We start from the raw sequence: 25,439 nt of genomic DNA, 5'->3' as shown, positions 1-25,439 counted from the left end.
AATCTATCACTACGTTATCAAATGGCAAATTATTATCTTGTCTGGATTCTAAGAGTCGATTTTCAGTGATCTTCGTCAATTCTTCAATTACATCTTCGTCTGCTAATCAGTAACTAGATAGACGTCAATATCAACACCTGGTAGAACAATTCATTTATATTTCAAATGATCGTTTATTATTGTTATGCATTTTTGAAACTATATTTCCAAATTGCTACAACATAATTAAGTAACATAACATAAACATAATTAAGTAATCTTCGACTCAAAGTACATTCAGTTTATTTACAAACAGTAAGGGTACCATGTTTGTTTCAATCACTTTTAACAATTGAATGTTCCTTCAAATAAAGATCTTGTTCAGTGAATTAAGTAAAAGCAAATAAAATAAACATAATGAATTTATAATAACATTTATTTATTGTGGGGCATATGAAGGATGAAAGACGACATCTACATGAATTATGTGTTAATATTTTTTCAAAATATTACTTTGAACAACTACACACACACACGCACACACGCGCGCGCACACACAAGTTGTTGTCATTAGTTTGAAAAGAATCTTTTACAAATCCTTATGAATATATAAAATAAAATTACGGACAATTTACAAATTTATTCTCATAAAATCTTCGTGTCTTTTCATTCAATGTCTTTTTGCCGATGATTTCATCGCTTTCAGCGACTGTTTGCTTTTCACTTCCTTATTACCTTGACTCTTAATCAACCTCCATAAATCGACAAGTTCCAAATAATCGAGAATACAATCGACGCATAACATCGGCAAATAAATCTTAATCAAATTATACCAGGCCTATTTCCGCGGCGTAGACAGGAATAATTTTATGTACGTCATTGCCTCGCGACAAATAGCCATAATTATATCGGATAAATCTTACTTCGTGCCTGGTGATCGTTAATAAATGCAAATGTGTTTGTGCTATAAAATTTGTTTATATAGATGCATATGTTTTAAACATATACAGAGATGTTTCTTCGTCGTTATTTATCACAGATTTTCTCAATACAGCTATTTATATCACCAGGACAGTCTTGATGCATCTGCTTGATTTGCGGCTTGTCTACGTCGGCAAATGGCTTAAAAGTGGCCGAGACTGGAAGGTTTATAGCCATCAACTTAACTAAATGGCTAATGAAACTTTCCGTTGTCGCTTTGCCTTTCATCAATTCTTTGGCGAATAATTCGTTACCCAAACTGCCAATGTCATTAACGTCCAGAAGTGACTAAATGCCTAATCATAACTTTGCTTTGGCGTTACACCTTGCGACTAAGCTCTTGTCACGGTATATAATATCTCAGCACCTTTTCTTACAATCAACATACTTATGATTCGGTCATCAATTTCATCGGCCACGTGTGGAAATGCAAAATTATTCTAAATATCTTAAAACGAGATATCGACATTATTATCCGACCGAATTTCGCGACCTTTGCACTTCTTTTCACTACAACGTTGTAATGCGCCATAAAATATGTAACTAATAAACATCATTGCCATACTTGGTCAAAGTATTTTGAAACTTTACAACTTTCATTGGTCTTCGTTTCACACAATAGTATAAAGACCTCTCATTTCGTTTGGCTTTACTGTTTACGTCTAAGCCTAAACCAATGAGCATTTTCATGATTTCATTCATTTTTTCTTAAACTACTTGACCTACGATATTTCGATATCTAGAATTATATCTTTGAATACTAAATATTGAATAAGTTCGAATTCGGAATTAATGACTTTTGAATCAATTTTATGTTTCAAAGTATATCAATCATTGGTAGTCAAAGAGTCCTTTGGTTGAGATCATTTACAGATGATTTAATATAATTTGAACGTCACAATTCAAAAGTATCCGAGCAGTTTTAATTGTATGACTCTTTATCGCGAAGTTTAACAGTTTTGAATCTTTTATTTTATTCTGAGTAGAAAATATTGTGTTCGAGCAATTTTTCATTCATGCATTAGAATCAATTTTTATATGAAACTCGAAGAAAATGGCATTGTAATCCATTGAACTGGACTCCAGGTTCTGATCACTTTCTTATTTTTTTATTTCAAACATTGCCTGTAAATATACAAGTAAAAATTTGAAGAATGCAATTTAAAAAATATAATTAACAAGTTAATATTGCAACAAGATTTAGACAAAGCCGTTTTTAAATTGTCTCGTCGATAAGCTGTAGCAATTCAACAGCTCAAATAATGAAATAGATTATATCATCAGTATAAATTTCTAAATCTATCAGTCTGGGTTATATATTTACGACCACCCTTCTTACTTTAAGCATATTTCTTTCTGTATCAGACTAAGTTATTGAAAATAAAACCGTCCTGAGTAAAATGGATACATTATATATACCACAATTTCTTTGCAATTAAATTTAAAATAACTCCCTCTCTCATTTACCGATACAATTTTCTTGTGCAATTTTCAAAGAAAAAAGTTGATATGATTTCATGCAATACTTCAAAATGTTTTTATTACATTGTCTAGTAAAAAAATTGTTTACTAATGCTTGTACCAATATTCTTCTAGTTTAATATGTTCATGAATGCATCAATTACCTATTTATTTATTAATTTTTATATTTTATTACCTATCGTACTCAATTTATAATACAAATTTTACAATAAATTAGAATTAATTCTTTCGCTAGTGAGAAATTAATGTCAGCTTTTGCTATATCACAGTGCCAATACTATGTCGTTTCTAATGCTTAACATTGATAAATTGGTTAATAAAGATTTCTTTAACATTTTTTTTAAACATCTGCTTGGAGAGAGGTACAAACAAAACGGATTTTTCGGAACGCACTCAAAGACAAGGTCAAAAACTTACTTTTGATTAATGTACTCCTGCACTCACAATCAGTAACATTTAACAGCGAGTTTTTCCTGAAGATGTGTATGTTTCCTAGGCCAGGCCTCTGGGTTATCACTGCAAACCCTTTTGTTGCTAAATACTACTCTACGGTCACTATGAATGGCTTCGGAGGACGCTGGCAAACCCTGGAATGGAAGACAAGGAGTATTTGCGAACATTCATTTTCATATCATCGCACAATTTAGCAGTACATACTTGGATGCGCGCAGCTTCATCGATGATTTAAGCCGACTTCTCTGTTACTTAACGGGAAACCGGCATTGTCCAAGAAAGGAATCAAGTGCGTTCGAGAAAAGGACATTGGAAGACGGCATTAAATACTGCCTTTTCACAGCTCTGCCCTTCCGTGCCTACTTTCTTCTTTCTGATACGTCGCGTCAGAAGACGTGTTGCAGTGCTGGACGTATACACTGCGCAGCACTATAATAAACCCCCAAGCGCTAATTAGTACACTTCGATAATGGTGCGAAATAGTAATTTCAGCCTCGTGTGGACGTTTGCACTCGAGCTAAGCTAAAGGTGAAAATGCCACACGAGGATGAACTTTATTTTTCGATACGGTGTGTGTGGGACGAGATTTTAAACATGCTCGAGTACTCGATGGTATGTAAAATCGAGGTCCAACACTCGGAATGTTGAAAAATTTCTTTTCAAGACATGAAGGTCAGAATGCGGGAATAGAATTTGCCTTCAAATCGCACCTTCACCTTCGGCGCTTGTTTCCGACTCTAATGTGAAAAAATACTATCTCTAACTGATATGAAAAAGCTTTCTGACAAATTCGTTCAATTATTCGTACCGTAAACTTCTTTCGTCAAGAAAGCCTTTGCGCACATGTTAGGAAATGTACTAATTCTCAGTCACGGGAGAGGTTGAAGGGAAACCAATTTCTCTCGTTAAAAATACATATAATCAAATAGACGACATTTTGGAACGTTGGATTCTGTAAACAAAAATGATAACTTATATTAGTGAAATAGATTCCGTAATAATCAACATTGACGACGCCTGCACCTATTTTACAGCAGTTTATTACAATTAATTTTCAAGATACAAAAGTTTACCAAGAATTGCTATAGAATTTTTAGATAAGTTCTTCTCAAATTCATATTCTTATTTATCCAAATTTTTGTATATAGAATATTTTATATGTACGCTACCCAATAATGTATTCTATATTCGAATCTTTTGAATTTGAACACCTCGAGTCAAAACAAAGATAAAACCTGACTTATAACCTATCGAGTTATTTCTATAGATTTGTAATCTATGACTGATAATTAATTTTAAATATAAAAATTTAAATGTATAAAAATTGTTGAATAAAATATTATGTTAGTACCTGATTATGTTATACTTAGAGATATTAGTTTTAAGTTTGAAGCAACTGAAATATTTATCATATTCTTACATGTATTAATTTAATAATAATAAATAATTAAAAAACAAATACTGCATTTATATATCACTTCATAAAATGTAAAATTAATTCTAGTCTATATGTTTTATAACTATATCTTTTAGGTTAAGTGATATAACTTTGATCTATATTTACTTTCCTTATTTCAATTAATTTCAAGTAACTATACCAGCTCATCGTAGCACGTTGCCCAACGCATATCCTTTGTACAAACTTTTTCATTTATTTAAAAACAGTTCGAATCAATATTTATTCTTCGATTTATGGTTCCACTTTAATTATGAATGAAATTTATGAAAACGATACGTGCAATAGATTGAATCGTACTCCATCTTGGTTTTGACCCACGTCGTTCAAAAGGTTCGGACAGAATCCATTATTGGGAAGTATTGTGCAGCTTATTAATTTTCGTTTTCATTATTAACAACTGTCAAAAAAAATCGTTGTATTGATTTAAAATACAATATAGTAAAAATATTAATTATTATGTAAACAACAAATGTACAAACCTGAAATCATTTCAAGGGATAACTCGGAATTAAATATGTGCCAGCAGCCTCAGCTTTTGATTTTATTGCGACTAGTGCGAACAGCTGAATTCGAATTCCTTCGGTTAGAACTTTAAAAAACCTCAAAGTTTTACTTTTGTGTCTCTTTTCATCTCTATTAATTTACTAAAGAGTGTCATTTCATAAAGAATAGGGCATGATTCTAATATTGTTCTTAATAAATTAACTATTATATTTTTCAAATATATACATTTTAATTTAAATTGCCTTATTCGCAGATTAAGAGCAGATAACTTATACCTTTTCTTTTTATTTTATCGAACTTTTGAGCAATCTTTTTTTTCAAAAAATTTCGTCTTCGGGTGAGTACTAAAATATGACTAACAATATCGGTCTTCTTGGAAAGATAAAAGTCCAAAACTTCTTTATTGGAAACTTGTGAATAATTATTCCTGAGCATTATTGGTGAAGTATTTCCGAAAAATATTTAAAGGTTTACAGATCTCGGCGGTATTTATTTCTGGAAATATGTGTACATTATATAGCTTATATTAACATTATATGCCTGTAACACGTATTATTAATACATCTAAATATTAAAAAATACTTTAGAGATTCATTTTATTTATACGTTATCTAAATAAACTAGTTCTTGAAATATTAATTGAAAGCTTAACTATAACTAATAATGTAATCACGATAACACTATAATTATCGATAATATTGATTCAATATTTATTAAAGCTTTAGCTAATGAATATCCGTTTTAGCTAACCAATGATATTCTTAAAAATTAATCTTAGAAGGAAATCTAATACATAACGCTTGACTGATTGCATTTTCTTTCTTGAGAGTTAGTTATACCATCCATGGTTGTACGAGGGTACGTGAACTGTACGATAAACGGGATAAGGATGATGAATATACACAGGCACAAGAGTCCCTCCAGTAATCCTAATGGAAAAAATGTAAAATAACTATAAAATCATATTTATTTACAAGAACCTATTAAAATTTATTTCAGTGTCAACATACAGTGCTCCGCTAGTAAGGCCAAGCCCATAAGCACCTGCAGTCATAAGAGCCTTTCCCGCAAGTAAAGCACTAGTAAGAAGAAATCGTTTTTGCCGAACCAATTCTTGACTCGACGACTGTTTTTCCGATTTTCCCGATGTTACAATCTCAGTAGTTGCATAGGTAACAGTTAGTAATGTTGCGAAAAGAATCCAGTATCGTGGGTACATCTGTCATGAAATCAAACACGTTCATTCCATTCATGTTAACTTTGCTAATAGTTTTATACTTTCAACTGTAAAAATTTCCAAACTTTTGCGTGTAAACTAATAAAAAATGTAATCTTTCTGAAATATCATTTTAAATTACGTTCATAGATGAACAACAAACGCGAACACATTATGATTGCTACAAGTATTCATTAAAATTATTGTATTACTTTTTTTCTACATTAAATAAATTGTATTTTCTAATTTTTTTAAAGAGGTATTGCTCTGATAAATTTTATAAAATAAAGTATCCTTGCTCTATATCTAAAAGAAGATGCATGACCCATTGAAATGATTGTCGATTTCAATATTCAACAACGCTCTCTCAAGAAAGCATCGCAACCTTGAATTTTCCAATTATAATGCAGTTACAAGTCACAAATTGATTACACACTAAGACGCAATGAAATTAGGAACTGTCGTTCAATGCGGATATGTGAGAAAGTGCGTGGTCAACCTGCGTATCTGAATGCTCTACGACTACACTATGTTATTTCACGAAATTCGAGGTATTGATCATATCCATTGGAGAAAGACTTTCTCGTTACACTTTCGAGAAATCAAAACGTTTTCGTATCAACTTCCTGATTCTGAAATACATCCAACTCTTACACTCACTTCTTACTATGGATTATAGCTATTTTTATATGAATATTATTTTCATGGTGTTAACAGTAATTTACAACATTTTGAACAATTCTTAATTAAACGATATATTTTTGATAATATAAACTACTTCAATTTGAAACAATATGTTTTCTAAGGGGTTAAAAAACAACTGTACAGTAAAACGATAACAAGTTATAGTCATTATCAAACCATGTTTCGACAGAAATACATATATTTTTAAAATTACGCACACTATATTTGAATTTCATATCATGATTATGAATTGTGGTCATAATATGTGTTTGACACTCGGACAAAAATTGTATCTGATACGTCTCTTTGTAGAAGCCAATATAGTATTTTCAAAAAAATTTCTTTATAACTAGAAAACTTCAAATTCCAGAAGAAAAAAAAAGCTTTTTGTTAAATAAAAGTCGACAAATAAATGATTACCTTTGAGGAATGTTATTACTACCACCGAAAGGCTGACACAGTTTATGAGTTTGACGAATCACTGTAATAAAATACACAATTTATAACGGTCTTTAATGAAAATTTCACTAGTCTTTACATTGATTGCTGAAACCTTTGCAGTGATTGCACTTGAATAAATTCAAAGCCGACTGCCCAACAAGTCTTTTATATGACAAAGAAAGAGGTGAACTGGTTCATCCCTTCCACTGCTGAGGACCCGTTCACTCTTATAGAGAAGAAACATTGTGCATTCTGTGGCGAGTATATATTAAAAATGAACCGATCAAATTTCTCATTTGTGGAAATTTAATAATGAACATATGACATTGTATTTTCGTTCTTTCAAACGATGTCATATATTACGAGAGTAATAATTCATTCAGCTCAAATGAACTATAATCCGCTACAATCTTTAATAAAAATACAAAATTTGTTATCATTTTAAAATCCATAATTTTCATCTATTCTATTTGTGAAATTTGCATTAACTTGTCAGAAGTCATTAAACATGATAGTTTGACTATAGATATACTACTCATGAAAATATTAATATTTTTTTATAAAAAAAGTACAAAAAATTATTCTGATTAATTTATGAAACGCAACAAAAATTCATTAGTCTTTCATTCACAAATATATTATCATACATGAATAAGAAATATTTAATACTTCATATTGTTCAAATATTGTTTGATTTACAATGTTTTTATTTAAGAAACTGCAGGCTCAGATTAAATATTATATACAAGTTGTTTTTCTTTTGATTTGATTATGAATTGATAGATTTTCCTCTACAAAATTTGTAACTCGGTCGTCTGAGCCAAAATGATTCCTCTTCATTTACCAGGAGCTGTAAATAAACATATTTTATTTAAAACTATAAACATCAATAAAATTGCAGGGATATATGTCTTCTAGATGAAGACATTGCTATATTAGATTATTGCAATATTAAGTTAATAAACTCAAATGCTTTATGACCAATAGAAAATTTCAAATCTTCCGGAATACTTTTGGAAAATTCTATGAGATTATTATACTGATGTTAACTATTGGAATTAAAATTATAATCTTGATTTTTTTATTGTTTCTATGAATATATATATATATATTGTACCTAGCTCCAGCAGATGCATAAGCCGTAGCTCGTGGCCTGCCACCACCGTAACCACTATCGTAACCACTACCGTAGGTATTACCGTAACCACCGCCATAGCCACCGCCATAGCCACCGCCATTGCCACCACTATATCCGTAATTCGATGCATAATAAGGTTCACGATAAACAGGATTATAATGCACGGGGCGATGTAATCCTCCGCTAAGACTGTGATGGAAATGCAAAAATTTAACTAGTTAATTTAATGTTTCATGGGAGTATAAAGTATTTTAGATTAATAAATAATATTAAAAATATAAAACGGAAACTGAAGAAAAACTACTTACAGTGAGCCCTTGAGTAATCCAACACCAAGACCAGCAGCACCAACTGCACCAAGAGCACCTCCGAGTAGCAATGCTTTTTTAGCGAGAAATCTTTTTTCACGTGCGTGCTGTTCTGATTGTGATACATCCTGTGTTTCCTCAATGGATGTAAGGTCCAAAGGCTCTACTGCCGCATAGGCAACGGCCACTAATATTGTTACGAAAATCCAACTTTTAAGGAACATCTAAGAAGAAATAAAATGTGAATAAAAAAATCAATACACTACAAAGAAAATTATATTTACGCATGAAATTTCATGTAAAATTTCAATTTTTGGCACATAAAATATATTATGCAACGAAAAATTGAAATAAAAAATATCAACGATTATTTGATTGATTTCAATTAAACAATTGAAAATACCTTTGTCGCTTATATGTTGAAAATTTTCTGACAAAATTTTTTCTGGTGAAAATTATTAAAGTACTGTATTATTATTTGTATAAAAATGTATTGAAATAGTAGATTATTTATAAAAACAACGCTAAAAATAACTTTTGATATGCATACCTTTGCACTGATTCGTCTGAAGTGAAGCCCACTGTTTTATATATAAGCCTTATATACAACTTGAACCTGCTTGGTCCATCCTCTTTCGTCTACTGCAGTAGTGGAAAAGAACCAGTTGGTGTCAAGTTTATCTGTGCTATATATCAATTTATCCTTTTGTTTTCAGTCGTGGCGGATATCTAATTTTGGAATGTAGCTAATTTTGTTATCGAAATGAGTTTGCATATTTTTAATATTACAAATCTTACTTAAGTGACGAATAAAAAGTACTATTATCAAATTAAAATGAAATTAGGTAATAAAATATTTTGGAAATGAAAATGAATGCCAATTCGATACATGTGCATGGTTATCTTACTAATATTATTACGTTATTTTGTATTTAGATATAATATTAAGTTGAAAATTGATGAACCAAAAACTCATATGAATGATTACATGCGTAAAAACTGTATCTTACAGTTTGTATAAGTATATAAAATAATTGTAATTTATATAAATATAAATGAAAACGGCTGGTGTCAAATATTTCGGATATAGAATCTAATATTTAATTAGTTCAAAATACGAATTTTAATACTGAATTATGATTTGAATTCTGTCACTATTACACTAATAATAAATTACACTAATAGTATAATTTTTATTTTTGAAATTTTTTTTTTATAACAAAATTGTTAAATGGAAATTTTTAATATCGAATCTCGTATGAATACTATTAACAAAATATGATTTGAGATATCCATGTTTCATTAAATTTATTTCAAAAAACGTTATATTTCATGTCATATGTTCTAATGAAAAATATGTTATTGGTTGAGCTAATTATGTTTTGTACCTGAAACTAAAAGAAAACAACTACTAAATTAATCACGACTTTAGCCGGGAATTACGTAATATCGTCGATATTTTTGACGGAAGTCCAAAATGTTTAATTTAATATCGGATGAGTCACTGTTAGCCCGTGCGAATATATTAACCGTGTGGTAACAACACTGTTCGTTCTGTAACAGAATGTATGATATCTCATATTTTTTTAAATATGATTATTGTTTATTTGATGATGCAGTAATATTGCATCGAGCATATTCATGTGTACAATACTTCCCATTCAATAAAAAATATTATAGCCTGGTGCTCAAGCTGCTTAGTACAATTAAACTCAGCAAAAAGAGCATACGTCGTTTTTAAATGACTAAAACAATATTTCCTTAAATATCTTACGCATTTTAAATAAATTTCTTTATCATAGATCTAGCTAAGTAATTTCATATTCTTATTTACACCGTTTGTCAGATAAAGTTGTATTCTTTGTTTAGCATCTTCTAAGACACATATGTGATTAATTATAGCTCAGATCGGTATTGTTCAGAACGTCCATATGACATTTCTTCAAGTTATTAGCCATAACGGTATATTACACGGTGAACAAACCGTTTTTGTTAACCAGTGGAACAGCATACTTTTGCTTGCGGGCAATGATTTTTATCGGCCATTTTGGATATTCTTTAAAATGTGCAAGTACAAGTTCGCTCACGTTATATTGAGCCTTATGTCCTTTTTAGCATGGCTATTTTTTTGTTCCTTAAACCTTCCCGTGATGTTTCTTATGGTTCTTCTGTGGATGTTGGGCTTTCAAGTTCTATCACTAAAGGCTCGTGTTCTGAATTATTATCTGTTAAGTTCTCAAACTAAATGACTCTTTCCTTTTTATGAGTCTTATCAGATTCTTTTGAGAGGGAGGATTTGTAGATCACATTGTCCATTGTCATTATTATGGGCACCATTAGTGGTAGAGAAGTATATTCATTTATATTTATTGTTGGTTTTTTTTTCTAAAATTTGATTTTTATTTCCATACATAATTACTTTTATTGATGAGAAGCCTTCCTCTATTTGACTTCTACCCGGTAGAAACTTGAGCAAAACGTCAGCTGAGGGTTAAAGTTCTATGATCTTTTTTCTTTTTCATTTAAAAATTTTTTATGAAATTTTACATTATATGATATGGCATTTAATGGCATTTTTTGTATGATGTAATTGGTTTTTTTATCGTGAGATAGAAAAAAATCTGTTATTCTTTTTTTTAAGTTATGTTACCTTTGTTGCACCTGAAAAAAAATTTTAAATAAAGTAATCTTATCGAATAATATTTTGTGAAAAATCACTGTCTCCATGATATAAGGATTTTAACTGAATATTAACATATGTATACTCGTAAATAATATAAAAATCCGTATTGATATGAAAAATATTGCAGAGAATATTTGTAATACTAAAAAAATCTTTATGTAGGTATACACTATATGCATGTGCTAAACAATTTAAACTCATAGAAAAGTATACTTTTTGAATAGAATAGTTTAAAATCCAGTTTTATTCATACATTCTGCAACAGCCGACACGAACTGCGACAGCCATTGTACATGATAAAGTATCTGTGTAGAATGGGAGAGAAGAGGAGGAGTTTGCGAATTTTCAAGCCAATGAAGCAGCCTCCTCAAGATTATGGATGAAGGAACTCAGCGGAAAACCGTTAATAATCGTTCCAAAAAAATTATAGAAAAACTACGTGTCGTTGATAAGCATAGGAAAACCGATCATTAATCCCCCGCAATTTCGTTTTAATTAACAGTTGTTGACGCATAAATTGTAGATAATTGTAATTAACAGGAATGGGTTATTTTCTGAAAAAACCATTAATGTCAATTATTAGTTAGAAGTGGCTTTTTTTTTAAATGAATTTTGGTAATGAACCAAGCCTGAATGCACGATTTCATTTTAGGTATTCCGATTTTTTCTTTTATATTCGCTTCTAAAATCTTGAAAAATTTCAGCGTGAACAGCATTGAATTTAATAGTAAATTACGTACCTAAATCGTAAAAGTATTGGTACGGCCGTAGCATGTTAGAATTGCCAACCGAGGCAAAGCCGAGACTTGTCAATTTCCCGACGGTGGTGTGTACTATTTCGGGCCGCGGTTCGGTCGGTAACATGCTAATTTCAGTCTCGCTAGGCAAAATAATATATTGCACGTCTAGGGAGGTAAAGTATCGACAAACCCACACCTCGGTCGTCAATTCTCACGTGTTATGGACTGACCAATAGTTTTCTAGCCTAGGTGCGTAATCTACTTATTCATTCTCTTATCAACCAAGCTACGATCGGAAAATGCTACTTTGAGATGGACTGAAAAATATAAACGAGGACACAGATTCGATCGTGGTAATTTTTAACAAATCCAATCTGAAAAAAACATATCAATAAACGCTGATCGACTCTCTGTACATACATATAGTCGCACTATGTGAGCAGGGAAAAAACAAACTATGACAATCGTCTCCACAAGATAATTCGTTAATTATCGCTTTAGAAAGAAATAATAATGTACACGTACTAGGTTTGCCAGCGTGTAAAGGAACTGAAAACTGAATTCAATTGTATTTTTGTCTTTTCACCGAAAACAGCAATATAGCCACGCATACGCACACGGCTTCCCCTCCTTCTTAGCTTTTTTCTTCGTGTGGCTTTTCCGATGACGGCGTAGAATTCCGTTTCCCCTACTTACGGATATGGCTCACAATTAGCGATTAGACATTTTCGTCAAACGACAGAACTCTTACGTCGCGATATAAGCTCAACAACTCAAGCAGAGATAATGCTTCTTCATTAATTTAATTTCATTAATACGAATTTGTTCGATAATATGTTTTACGAAAACCGGAATCCAGGATTAATAATTCATCGATGTATTAATTCCATTTGTTCATTCTGTTGCTTATTTCACTGTGATAATTTATCATGCTCGTAATTGTCATCTCCAAAGCCTCCAGGAGATAGTTAAGTCATCATTTGAGTATGCTAAAAGCTGATAAAGGATAGATACTCGATAAGAAATGATGAAAGAAATTTTCCGTGTAGCCTAATTTCCTGACTTATAATCTTGCGTGTAAAGTTAAAAGATACACATTTTAACCCAGACATGATTCCTGAAATTCGCCTAAAACTACTATTAATCTATAGAAAATAAGAGTAGATTTATTTTCTCAATTAAAAGTACAAATGATACAATAGGTTACGAGTGGGTACGTACCATTTATCAGATAAGTTGCAGAGACGAGCGGTCTCCATTGCGCGAGGCGCGCAGAAGAGCATTTGTTTCGTTGATGTTGCGTTGCCGACGGCGCATGCGCTGGCAGTCCATTTCAAGTGAAACAGCCGACTGCTGATTCACGCACCGCAGTGTGCCAGGCCGGCGCTACTTTCAGCTTACGGAGACAATTATTGCAGCGCATCTCCTCGGGATCGCAACGGATTCTTTATTCTTATAGATGCGCCAGTGAAAAAAAATATTTCGTGATCAGTTCTATGGCGTTGCACCGTATAATTTCATAAGATAATTGTCAAATATAACAATAGTAAGTATAGTTTTATATATGACCATAGACCTCTTATTATATTTATAAACTTAAGTGCTAAAAATTCTTGATGTGGCTATTTGCAATAAAATAACTAAATCTTTGTCATGGGATATTTGTTCTGATATTAACTATTGTAGTTCTTATAAAAAACGTAAAATTATAATAAGCTTTTTCAATAATTACAAAACAGAAGAAAAATAATGTTACATTCTGCCGTACTTCTTTTTATAATTGTAAGTATATTCATCGCTAGCAAATGACGATGTATTGATTTAAAAAAATTATCTTTGTTGAAAGATTTACAGCTCACCGATGTCGTATGGTACAGTTAAGTTGGATCCAAGAGAAAATAAAGTTAATAATTTAAATGAGTAAGTACGCACAATTGATTACGGCTTAGCGTTAATAGATTCAATAAATAATTTGTCCCAATTTTAAGCAGCGAAATGAACAATCTTACTATCGTTGATCTGAAGGTAGATTACAGTGATCAAGATATTGCAGATTGTTTAAAATCTGCTCTGGTCGATGCTAGCGTATCCAAAGATGCATTGATGAATGAATATGCACCATACTTGGTTCGAGCTTTTTTCTTATTATTATTTAAAATTACGTCGGAAAATTTGAGAAAATAAACTGAATGTTTGATGAGAAACATTGTTTCAAGGAACTGTCAAAAATAAAATCTAGAAACACGTTTTGTAATTAAAGGGTGTGCCAAGATTCAACTCAGCGATCGCAAGGTTTTACTCCAAATTGACTAACCGTACATTAGATCCGAAAAGCGAAGTTCTGGTCACAGTTGGTGCTAGCGAGGCCCTTTTTGCAACCTTCAGTGCACTCTCATCCCCTGGTGATGAATGGATACTCATAGAACCTTTTTACGCCAAGTATGAGCCACAAATAAAAATTGCCGGTGCGATTCCTCGATTCACGGCATTGAAACCGGTATATATATTCCAATCATCGAAAATTTCACATTTCTTTCAAAGTTCAAATTCAACGGCAACTCGTAATCTTTATTCAATCAAACACAGGCAAATTCGAATGAAAATGGCAACGCAAACAATTGGGTACTGGATCGCAATGAAATTAGAAATTTTATTAATAACAATACTCAAGGAATCGTTTTCAATAATCCAAATAATCCGCTTGGCAAAAGTTTCACCGATAACGAACTCAAATTCATTGCGGAACTGGCCATCAGTCATAAATTGTGGATCATTTCCGATCAAGCTCACGAATTCACATTAGATACGATGACTCCGATAGGTGATTTTGACGTATAGATACTTTTAATTATTTTTTTTTTAATTTTATCTTCTAAATTCCAAATGCCAAATGACAGTTGTATAATAGTAGTTGATCGCGCATCGCGCGCAATATGTGATATTTCAGCTTCAATGCCAGGAATGTTTGAACGGACAATTACAATTGGTACAGCTAGCAAATCTTTTGGCGTTCCTAGCTGGCGAATCGGTTGGGCATACGGACCAGCCGAAGTTATTCGGCGACTAACCTACGTGCAAGCGCAAATAATTCGTTCGCCAAGTACACCACCGCAGGTAGATCGTATGATTTTACTTTGTTTCATCCACTTTGTTTGACCTGTCATAAACTTTGGTAGCTCGCCTTGGCAGTCGCTCTGGAAGACGAAATCTGCAATTTCAACAGTTCAGATACTTACTTAGCTAGAGCTCGAGCCCACATCAAACGAAAGCGTGCCATTATGATCGAAGCATGTCGCGAAGCAGGAATGTTACCGGTCGAACCGCGTGGTGGCAGTTGTTTGATCGTTAGTTGGCCAGGTCTTAGCGGCATTGACCTGAGTCCGGTTTCAGGTCGCGATCGAGGTGAAAAATTTACTAATTGGATGCTCGAGAATGTGGGTATAAACAGTGTGAGCTTCAATATTTTCTACGGGGAGAATCACAAGCCGTTGGGCGATGATTACCTTCGATTCTGTTACAATAAGGTTTGTAATTTTACTTGACGTTACCTAAGGGAACTGAAAGTTATGAATATTTTTTATTTTATTTTAGAATGATGAGACTCTACGACTTGCGGCAAAAAATTTGTTGTTGTTGAAGGAGTACGTCAATAATTCATGAGCTAACTCATTGACCGTTAGGAAATACTAGTCGCGTCAAGCGCGCTTCGCATTTTTAACCTTCATTTTCTAATTAAAATTTTAAATAATCTAAGTATAATAAATCGAGAAGGGTAGAGATATAACAAGATTTCATAAGCCACTTATGTAGTTAAGATCCAATTGAAACTTTAAAATCACAAAAACTATCAGACTTAAAGAAATTAAGTAATCTATTATATTCTATGATGAAAAATCGTTTATCTTAATGTATATTGATAGTATATTCATTAATTTTTATATGTTACATTTCTAAAATTTCTCTATTTTCAAAGACATGACTAGGATTTTTAAGTGGGATTTGTGTATGTAGGTTTTAAACTTTATATATCTTTAAAGCTACCTTAAACCACGAATTTATTATTCTTGTTTAATTCGTTTAACGAAGAAAGTATGTTCAAGGATTTAAAAGAAAATCAAGGACACGAAGATTTGGTTGAATAACTATTAATTGTTTTATTTAATAATTAATGTGCTATTAAAACCACTATTCCAATAATAAAATGTATTCCTTTATTTTTTTTCTATTACACATTTTTAAATATAGACGTCACTATTAATTGATTCGTTAACGATGCCTATTTAGAAATTAATCTTTATTTGTAGCGGCGACAACAGTGCAATATGACATAGCAGTTTTCAAAATCTGCAAAATAATATATTAATAACAACATATTTATTATATTAATAAATATGTTGTACATACAATGCCACAATTTTCTATATTCATAACGAAAAGAGGGCCAGCCGTAAATTGACAAGGCACTGAACATCGTAAAATCATGAAGTTGATATATTTTTGTGTCTCTAGAGGGAATTCATGCCACCCAGAATAGAAACTAGAGTTGAACAATATATTTTATTTTTTGATTTCGAATGTTAACATTTAAAATACGCACATAGATTCAGAAATTGATAAACTTGCGTCAGTGACTCTTTGTCCTGGTATACTAATATAGAAAAGATACAGGATTATGCCCAACCATGCAAGCAACAACCTCATGAAATATACGTAATCAACTGTACTGATCATGAGCTGTTGTAAATTATAAAATCATCAAATAAAAAAATCGAGTAAATATCTACAAATATAAAAAAATTACTTACGGCGACAGTTCCGAAACTCAGTTCACATAGAACCGCTGCCATACACATAAAAAAAAATTTTGTGTAAGTTGATTGCAAGAGATCGACAAACCTAGCAACAGTATTTTCCTAATGTATAAAATTCAAGTAAAAAGTAATTGCACTAACAAAACAATTTTTTCTTTTCAATACTTAACTTTATTGCTTTGTTATGTAAAACAATGGATTCTAATACGTAATTGTGTATTTTCTTTTGCTCATTTATCGATCTACTCTTGATTTGTGTAAGTTTGAACGCTTTGTCCAATTTGAGACTTTGTTGCAAATGTAAAATATTATTAAAATCATGTGTACGTCAATCATAAAACAGAATCATTAAAGTCTTTAAAAAATTACTTACTCAACAAGTCCAAATAGACCCACAATGTGCTGCACGCAATTAACGTAAGTCGAATCAATTGCCGAGAGTATTTCTACAGTAAAAAAGGTGATGCCAACAGTATGAAAAAGAATTTTATAGTAGTGTACATTATGATCTACAAAGTAGTCGACTTGCAAACATAGCGATTTCTCTCGAGAATGATTCAATGGTAACACGATGTCTAATAAAGCTGGGTATATCGTTGGAATTAGCGTAAAGCCTACGCCGCAGATATTCAAAAAAACTGTAAAATTATTTATCAATTATATCGAGATTTCTTTAAATAAATTGGTAATATTATGAAGTTTAAACAAAACAATGCACTGGAAAACTTTCTTTCAAATAATGCTAACGAAGAGAAGAAGGATGGGTTCATTCTCAGAAAAAATTTTCTTATTTCAAATAATGTTTATAATAAATAATGATACTCAGTTTTACTCTTGCTTCCTTGAAGAAGAAGCTTTGTTTTCGTAAAAACTTTCCTGGTTAGTTTGTTGATGCATTTATACATGAGGTATCGAAAGAAGACAAATTTAACGCGAGTTAAATTTCAAATCTGTAAATAATAGAGCAGGAAATTTGTTTTGAAGAGATTTTCTTAAATGGACATTTTTTTTTAATTTTTCTAATTTATACATTAACTTTCGTTACATGTTGTTCACTAATTTTTGCGGATAAATTATTGAAATATTCTCGATTACACTAGGAATCATAATTATAAAGTAGTAAATCTTGATTGATAAATGGATTTTTTTATATTCAATTTTTTGAATCCAATTTACAAGTAAATATCCGTTGTTTTAAAGATTGCTATTTTTTAATCTTATGTTAAGTAGATCAGTGTGTATTTTTATGAATTCAAACTTTTTCATAAGATTGGCGACCATGTTTGTAATAAAATCAGAATTATATTATGATATCGATCGATAAAAAGAATTTTCATTGTTTTACATTGAAAATTTCACTTACTCACAATATATATGTATTTAAAAATAGTGTTTGCTATTTTCTACAGGTCATGATAATTTCAATGTTGAAAAAAAATGAATTTACTGATTTATTAATAGTCAGCAAACCGCGATCGCTTGAACGCTATTGGTTTAATCGTATAGTACATTTTTATATGAGCTTTCAAAAAGTGTATGTATCAAATCTAGTAGATATAGCAACAAGGGATGACATCGTTGTTACTCTCGAATTCATTCACGAATAAATAAAAATATATTATTTTGAACTGTGTTAGTTCGAATCTTCTCAGTAATTTCGATTGTAATCAAAATAAAATAATACAAAATACTATAGTAATCGATGCACTGCTCCTACCGTAGAAGCAAATAATAACATGTGTAGTACGAAGCTTCTCAAGAGCGACGGTTTCTACTGTTGTAAATTGCAATAAAAATTGAACAATAAACAATAGCAACAACATTAAGAAAGTAATCAAAGTTGGCAACATATAGCAAATACTATAATAAAATCATAAATGTTGAGTTTGCAATTACATTAACATTAATATAATTTTACAACTTAATACTTTTAATATTTTAAAATCATTGTACACATAATATCGTAAAAATAATTTAAAAAATCTTTATTTTTCAATCTTCAAGGAAGCAATCCGCCAATGCAGTTTGCACCGTGTTTTTATTGCTAACCGTGTTTATATTTGTGTTGAAAAGAAAAATTTTTTTTTGAAATAAATAAATTTTGTTCTTTAAATCCTTAAGGGATTACGGTGGGTATACCTAGCTACTAATTTGAGAGATCGTCAGCTCGACCTCATTAACTGATATAGTAGCAAGTATGAGTTTGCCAACGCCGCTCTTCTACAAGATAGCAACGAACAGCCGTTACTTGTAGTAAACATTACGTATAAGTGATTGATTTCAGTCATGACATATTGTATTCATGGTGTAATTTTTAATCCCAAAAACAACGACAGTAACGGTTACGTTTATTAATAGCGTGCGGTCATTCGAAAATTAGACATAGAACCTGACATAGAGCCCGCGAATAGATACGACGTTGCCACATCACCAGCTTGCTTTCGTCATGAATCAATTCACGGTAGAAATTATTTAATATCTGCTTATACAGCAACTCTAAACTGTAAATTTGTTGAGAAATGTAAGTCCAGTATTTTTTCTACATATCTCAAATATTTTTTATACCTTTTTCATTTTAGAATGTTTGTATAAACTAAAAAAATTAATTTTTCCATTAAAGCGCGTGTTAATTGCAATAATTAACTTCTCTGATCTAAGACTTTGATGGTCCACCAAATTTGTACCGTAGCTTGAGTGAGCTATAATATATTTCCCAAAAAATTATCCGCCGTACTCTCCTAGATTGGGAGCATTCACAATTAACTTCTGTTGCATTCTTGATAATATTTTCTTAAATCTATTATTAATGGCAAATAAAGTGATAAAATGTTAAAGTGTCAAATATAGTATAATTTTTCTTATCAATGTTTTTCTTAGTTCATGCAATTTAAGGAAAAATTTTGCTGTTTGAAGAAAATTTTTTTAAGAAATACATCTTGAAGAAAAATTGTTTTTCTAGTAAAAATTGAGCTTTAATGCATGAAAAAGCAAATTCAACGTAAACATAATTAGCCAAATTAGTAAAATTTAAATATGTGAAAAAATTATCCTATACATACATCCCGTGGAATGAATAGTAAACTTGCATTTTCAAGCTAATATTCGTTTTTACCCGCATATCCAATAGTCAGAACACGCCCGTAACTTGCGCTGCGAGCAAGAACTCTTTGCTCATCCTCTTTGTTAAAAGTGTTCCAATCTTCCGTGATCCGCTCATAAAGATATTGTAACTAGAATCAACATTGCGCTTAAATAAAAAGCGTCCAAGACTTATTTTGAATAAATAATTCTATATGAATAATTCTATTTAATATATGTAGAGGAAAAACAATAAAAACACTATTCACAGTAATTCAAAATTTTTGTTTTGCTTATCACTATTTTTATAAAAATTAACTTTTACCACTCTTTAGTTATGCACAATAGAACGTCTCAAAAAATGTTCAACTAAATTAATTTAGTTGTTTAAAAGTAAACTTAAAAAACCCTCTTTTTTTCTCAATCAGTAGTGCTATTGAAGCTCAATAAATAATTTCTTAAATCAAGAATTAAAGTTTACTTTAATCTTTTCATTCGTTTTCAAGAAGATGAATAAATTCTTACTTTTTGTTCTGCCACACAATTCGTTATATACTTGGTTATAACAACTTTGAAATAAAAGAATGCAGCGATATTTTCACATACGATTGCAAAATTTTTCCCCCATTCGATGATCGTTTTATTCACCTAAAAAATAATATATTCACAAAATTACACTGACGCAAAAATTAATTTTATAAAAATTTACCAGAAACACCAGTATCGAGTGAGTTGCCAAAAGTACAAATGTCCTGATAAAAATTTTAGCATATCTGTTTTGATAAGGCCACAGACCAATCAAAGTCATCATAGTCCTATTTAGAGCCCAATATTTATTGTTAAAAACTTCTTTTCCATCCATTTCTCTGGTTTTAACCGTCACCACAATAAAATAAAAGTAGTTTGAAGGACTAACTGTTAGCAAATATTTTACAGCATGAGATATTCTAGTCGCACGTTAAAAAAAAATTATTTCCGTCAGCACATCTTCGTTTTCTGTACAGCACTGACGCACAGAGGGTTCATAAACTCACCCTCGTATTTTTTATTCATAAATACGCAAGATTAAAAGTATTGATTTTGCCAGGAAATATGTCAATTTGTTTGTACATGTGCCATTATGGTACAGAGAAAACTGATGCATTTCTTATAAGCTGCGCATATGCTGCCGTGCGTCATCGTGATATGTTTGACAACATGATTTCGCCACTTACTTTTTCCGTTTTGAACTATTTTCTTTTACCTTATATTTTATAATGCATTTGATAAGTGGTAAATTATGACTATTTTCTGAAGAAAAAAATTTAATCGGAAGACCGCGAGGATAATGGATATCTACCAGTCGCGAGGTAAAAACAATGGGAATCAACACGCACATACTACAGTTCAATTGAGACAAAGACTCTTGAGTAATGGACAAATATTTTTCTGATTTAATCAGAAGGGATCATCAATATAAATAATGGATCATATTCAAAGGTTCTCAATTACTTTATAAAATACTGCTTTTTGTACATTTATATTTAAAAGATACAAACTTATAGACAATTCGTATTTTTAAGTAAAAATTTTTATTTAGAACTCTAACATTTTTAATGTCGCATTCAATAATTTTCAGATGATTTCTTAATTCAGTGATGACTAAACAGTATGGTGAAATAATTTGTGCGCAATATATTACGGCAACTTATAGAATTTCTCTTCGTTGTCATGCTCATACTGCAATGTTATTTTACAAATTTTTCGCAACATTACGGGTACATCCCGGGCGAATACTTTTTGATATCGGTTAATATGTACGTTCGGACAAGTTAAGAAAACTTAGAACTCGTTATGAACAAATACAACATGGCAGTATCCGAAACTTATGAGGATGTATAATATAGAATTCACGAATGAATGTACAGGTGCCAGGGATTAAAGAATAATACAATGTCACACTTGCGCCAAGATATTAACAAGAATTTTTTTAATGTATCTTTGTCGTAATCTTCGATGCTCAGATACACGAAAGCTTCTATGCATAAGCCAGTTAAAGGAATACGAATACAAATATTGTAGCAGACACCTATCACGTTAAGAAAAATCGACATTTTTCATCAAGTTTACCCTAAACGAACGTTTTTCCCTTAGATTACTCTGATCGCACCTCCTTTTTCTCCTCGTCCACCCTAACATACGACATGGTACAATGCATCAATCATTTGGTAGTATAAGACTAAACCCGTGAAAAACCTATTACGAATGATTTTTCACTTTTTTTAAGTAAAAATATTTATGAATATTTGAAAACTAGCCATCGAAAAATGAATATTACATAGATTTATTTAGATAATAGTTTCAAACATTTATAAAAATGTTATAGTAGCAAAAAAATATTAGATTCTTTTTTATTTATTATAATTTTTGTTGCATTACATATAACACCTGAACTGTATATGTAATTGAAGACATGACTTTTACGAGTACATCATCAAAACGTACTGCGTTCAGGACATTTTCATTTTATCTACATTTAATGCTATTATATTACATAGTCTCTGTAGATGTAATACTGTAATTGTAATTTTTATCGCTTTGTACTTTACTGGTTATTTATTCGGGTGGAAAACGGTATCAATACATAAACATTATCGGCAGTTATCAATATTTAAACAATTATACAGCTATAAGTACATTACAAGTACAATTTACTTTTAAAATTTGTATGAACATTTACAACGGTTATTCATAACATTTTTAGAACTATAACTTTTAATAAGAACTTGTCAAAAAAACTTAATAGTAACATTTACTTATGTTAGAAATTCTACTTTCACGTAACATTTCTAAGACAGCTGTTGATTACAGCATGCATTTTCTCAAATATACCTGTAAATAACCCAATACTTTAAACTATCACAATAACGAAAAACAAACGAATAATTGAAACAATGAAAAAGGATGAAATATTCAACGTCATTTTTTTGTTAATAATACTATTTATACTACATTATTTCTGATACTTCTCATCGTCAAAAAGTAGAAGACATTCGTTAACTCAAAAATTTTCAAATCAGTGATGATTTTTCTATACAATGTCAGATAAACGTATATTCAAACCGGTCTGCCTTTCATTTTGTAATAAAAATCAAATTGTATCAATTTTTTTGTGTTTCATATACTTACTGAAATATTCAGCTTATGCTCAAACCATCATGAATCAATTGAAACAACAGTTTTTCTTATTGAGGATAAGATTACAAGGCTTTCTGAAACTTCTATCTTTTAAACCATCGGCCATTATTCTCAAGTTCCTACTAGGCAGATGAGCTAGAATCCTGTAAACACAAACATCAGGTAGTCTGATTTTCGTGAATTCACGCCAGGCACGTTTAGCCGGTTCAAGCAAAGGTTGCCGAGCGACAGCATCGTGGTAACAAGCTAAAATCAAAACGTGGTACTTCGGGAACCTCTTCTGGAGTATCGTCGATTCGACAAGGTCTTTGAACAGTTTATTTACTGAATAGGCACATCTGGAATTCCAATCCATATGCAGCAGGTCGTAAAGCGAGGTACGATCACCGATCTCGTAACGTTTCAAATCTTGTATCTCTTTCAGACAATCTTGGTAAAGGTCTTGAAAGGATCCGGCCGAGATATCTGCCCTGTAGTGTGGAGCTACAGGCAGTCCCGCGACGTTCATTTTGATCCAGTGCTCGAGTATCGACCGCCAATGAAGTACACTGCCGGGATCAGGCAATCCGACAAGTACTCGATACGTACCATCGTCATTGACATCCGCGCCGTATTTTAACAACTCCGCCAATGCAGTGCCATTTTGTTTCTTTATCGCGTAATGCAGCGGAACAGATTTTGCGTCATTTTCAATGTCGACGTGCGCTCCTAAGCTCAAGAGCTTTTTCACTAGATCACTTTTGAATTTCACGGCCAGATGCAGTGCAGTCTTTCCCGTGGCATCTTTGGCATTCACATCGGCTCCAACGTTGACTAGCGTGTCTATCGAATAGCCGTCATTGTTGTCTACTGCCATTTGCAACGGAGTGAGCCTCCGTACGTTCAATTCTCTGGCATCCACGTTGGCATGACACTTCATTAATCCAATTATCACTGCGTTCCTTCTTGATTGCGCTGCCCAATGCATTGGAGTCATGCCGTATTTGTCCCTAGCATTTACATCGCAACCTTGACTTACTAGTAAACCAATCAACTCTTCTAATTTCGACGAACTGATGACTTTACTCGACTTTTGGCTCAGTAGATGCAACAAGTTCCCACCGTTGCACGGCTCCTTCAAATCAGCTCCGTGATTTTTCAAAATTTGTGTTATTGTTGGATTTGATCGTATCACTGCTAGCTGCAGAGGTGTGTAACCATTTTTATTTGTTTTATTAATATCCGCACCCTTAGACAGTAAAATGCGAACGAATTTGGTGCATTCTCTCTTGTGCTGCCTATTTACTAGATCGATGCAATTATCAATGACAATATGAAGTATAGTGTTACCATTATTGTTACAAATATTGACCTTTCTAAAGTTCTGCAGCATTATTTCAGTGAGTTCAGGACAATCACGATATGCTGCGCTGTGCAACGGTGTGTTTCCTTCGTCGTCAGTTGCACTAGCGGAGTAGCCTTTTTCTAACATCATTTTCAAAATGTCTATTATAAGAGCTTTGTCGTAATAAGTAGTAGAAATAGATAATACTTTAAAATGCTTTGGGACATTTTCGGAATGATTGAAACTCTTGAATATTTCAATGAACAAGTGAAGGACAGTCTTTCTATGCTTGTCGCGGCATTTGATATCTTTGGTGTACTCTAATAAAATTGGTAGTACGTGCAGTAAATTTCGTCTAACAGCCATTCGAAGAGGAGTATCGCGATTCTTATTGATGCAATCAACTGGAATGTTCTTTGCCAGCATTTTATCAAAAAAATCTACGGATTGTCGGTGGTAAGGTCGCATCTCGTCAGCCGAAGTAACTCTCCTACAATATTGGAAGTACCTCTCAAACTCGCCTTCTATCATATAATGAGCCACCCGATTTCCACGCCCATCCCGAGCATTCAGATCGGCACCTTTTGCTAGCAGATATTCCACAACTTCAAGCATTCCATTTCTAACTGCAATGTGCAATGCCGTTTTTCCAGCTCTACACTTTATATCGACTTTTAATTTTTTCTGTTTCAGAAACCATTCCAAAATTCTGATGACTTTGATCTGTTCGTGGGTCTCTTTACAGGATTTTTTCACTGCCATATGCAGTACCGTCTCACCATACTGATCGGGAATTTTCCATCTAGCTCCGTTTCTTATGGCCGACATTACTTTATCGTGATCTCGATTTTCTACAGCTTTGTACAGGTCTTGACGGTATCGCTGGACGTTAACCGTTCTCCAACCAAATGCAGCGAAAGGTAATGCCATTATGCTTGGTCGATGAAGAAACTACTGTAAAATTATTTTTTAATTTATGAA

General features: G+C 31.9%; 4 protein-coding genes and 1 long non-coding RNA gene across 6 annotated transcripts; 1 reads left to right on the top strand and 4 right to left on the bottom strand.

Moving 5' to 3' along the window:
- Positions 1-433: 433 nt before the first annotated feature.
- On the bottom strand, positions 434-4,655 carry LOC131669955 (uncharacterized). Its single transcript, XR_009302411.1, has 5 exons — positions 4,494-4,655; positions 3,704-3,847; positions 3,100-3,324; positions 2,860-3,029; positions 434-2,085 (listed from the first exon to the last, which is right to left on the bottom strand). It is a non-coding gene; the product is annotated as an uncharacterized LOC131669955 (long non-coding RNA).
- Positions 4,656-8,004: 3,349 nt separating this feature from the next.
- Positions 8,005-9,265, bottom strand: LOC131669954 (keratin, type II cytoskeletal 3-like). Of its 2 annotated transcripts, none has more exons than XM_058945185.1 (4): positions 9,196-9,265; positions 8,646-8,869; positions 8,317-8,526; positions 8,005-8,049 (listed from the first exon to the last, which is right to left on the bottom strand). In XM_058945185.1, exons 2-4 carry the CDS (start codon positions 8,867-8,869, stop codon positions 8,040-8,042), a joined length of 444 nt encoding a protein of 147 aa, XP_058801168.1. In that variant the 5' UTR covers positions 9,196-9,265; the 3' UTR covers positions 8,005-8,039. The 2 variants fall into 2 exon arrangements, with proteins under 2 accessions (XP_058801168.1, XP_058801166.1); XM_058945183.1 differs by lacking the exon at positions 9,196-9,265 and adding an exon at positions 9,049-9,099.
- Positions 9,266-13,929: 4,664 nt separating this feature from the next.
- LOC131669871 (kynurenine aminotransferase-like) lies at positions 13,930-16,115 on the top strand. Its single transcript, XM_058945061.1, has 7 exons — positions 13,930-13,988; positions 14,060-14,195; positions 14,329-14,565; positions 14,655-14,889; positions 15,016-15,182; positions 15,245-15,592; positions 15,660-16,115. The coding sequence occupies exons 1-7, from the start codon at positions 13,930-13,932 to the stop codon at positions 15,726-15,728; spliced, it is 1,251 nt and encodes a 416-aa protein (XP_058801044.1). The 3' UTR covers positions 15,729-16,115.
- Positions 16,116-16,355: 240 nt separating this feature from the next.
- LOC131669870 (uncharacterized) lies at positions 16,356-20,819 on the bottom strand. The gene is made up of 9 exons (XM_058945060.1): positions 20,667-20,819; positions 20,483-20,605; positions 19,992-20,109; positions 17,253-17,517; positions 17,088-17,166; positions 16,874-16,981; positions 16,666-16,802; positions 16,473-16,605; positions 16,356-16,412 (listed from the first exon to the last, which is right to left on the bottom strand). The coding sequence occupies exons 1-9, from the start codon at positions 20,817-20,819 to the stop codon at positions 16,356-16,358; spliced, it is 1,173 nt and encodes a 390-aa protein (XP_058801043.1).
- Positions 20,820-23,516: 2,697 nt separating this feature from the next.
- Positions 23,517-25,388, bottom strand: LOC131669868 (putative ankyrin repeat protein RF_0381; the record flags this gene model as incomplete). The annotated part of the gene is made up of 1 exon (XM_058945059.1): positions 23,517-25,388. A coding segment is annotated over exon 1 (1,872 nt), but the record flags the coding sequence as incomplete, so codon positions are not given.
- Positions 25,389-25,439: the final 51 nt, after the last annotated feature.

The sequence above is a fragment of the Phymastichus coffea genome, unplaced genomic scaffold, assembly GCF_024137745.1.
Source record: "Phymastichus coffea isolate CEN01 unplaced genomic scaffold, Cenicafe_Pcof_1.1 PCOF00098, whole genome shotgun sequence".
Classification (NCBI taxonomy): Eukaryota; Metazoa; Arthropoda; class Insecta; order Hymenoptera; family Eulophidae; genus Phymastichus; species Phymastichus coffea.
This window is presented reverse-complemented; position numbering and strand designations above follow the sequence as displayed.

Bases quoted from the DNA above. Each gene is read 5' to 3' on its own strand.
- LOC131669954 (XM_058945185.1), bottom strand. From the start codon at position 8,869: ATGTTCCTTAAAAGTTGGATTTTCGTAACAATATTAGTGGCCGTTGCC. The intron at 8,527-8,645 runs GTAAGTAGTTTT...TTTCCATCACAG, and splicing joins GGATTACTCAAGGGCTCACT to TCTTAGCGGAGGATTACATC.
- LOC131669871 (XM_058945061.1), top strand. From the start codon at position 13,930: ATGTCGTATGGTACAGTTAAGTTGGATCCAAGAGAAAATAAAGTTAAT. The intron at 14,890-15,015 runs GTGATTTTGACG...GTGATATTTCAG, and splicing joins AGATACGATGACTCCGATAG to CTTCAATGCCAGGAATGTTT. The intron at 15,183-15,244 runs GTAGATCGTATG...AAACTTTGGTAG, and splicing joins CGCCAAGTACACCACCGCAG to CTCGCCTTGGCAGTCGCTCT.
- LOC131669870 (XM_058945060.1), bottom strand. From the start codon at position 20,819: ATGGATGGAAAAGAAGTTTTTAACAATAAATATTGGGCTCTAAATAGG. The intron at 16,982-17,087 runs GTATTAGAATCC...TTTATACATTAG, and splicing joins AAAAGAAAATACACAATTAC to GAAAATACTGTTGCTAGGTT. The intron at 16,803-16,873 runs GTAAGTAATTTT...AATTTACAACAG, and splicing joins TGAGTTTCGGAACTGTCGCC to CTCATGATCAGTACAGTTGA.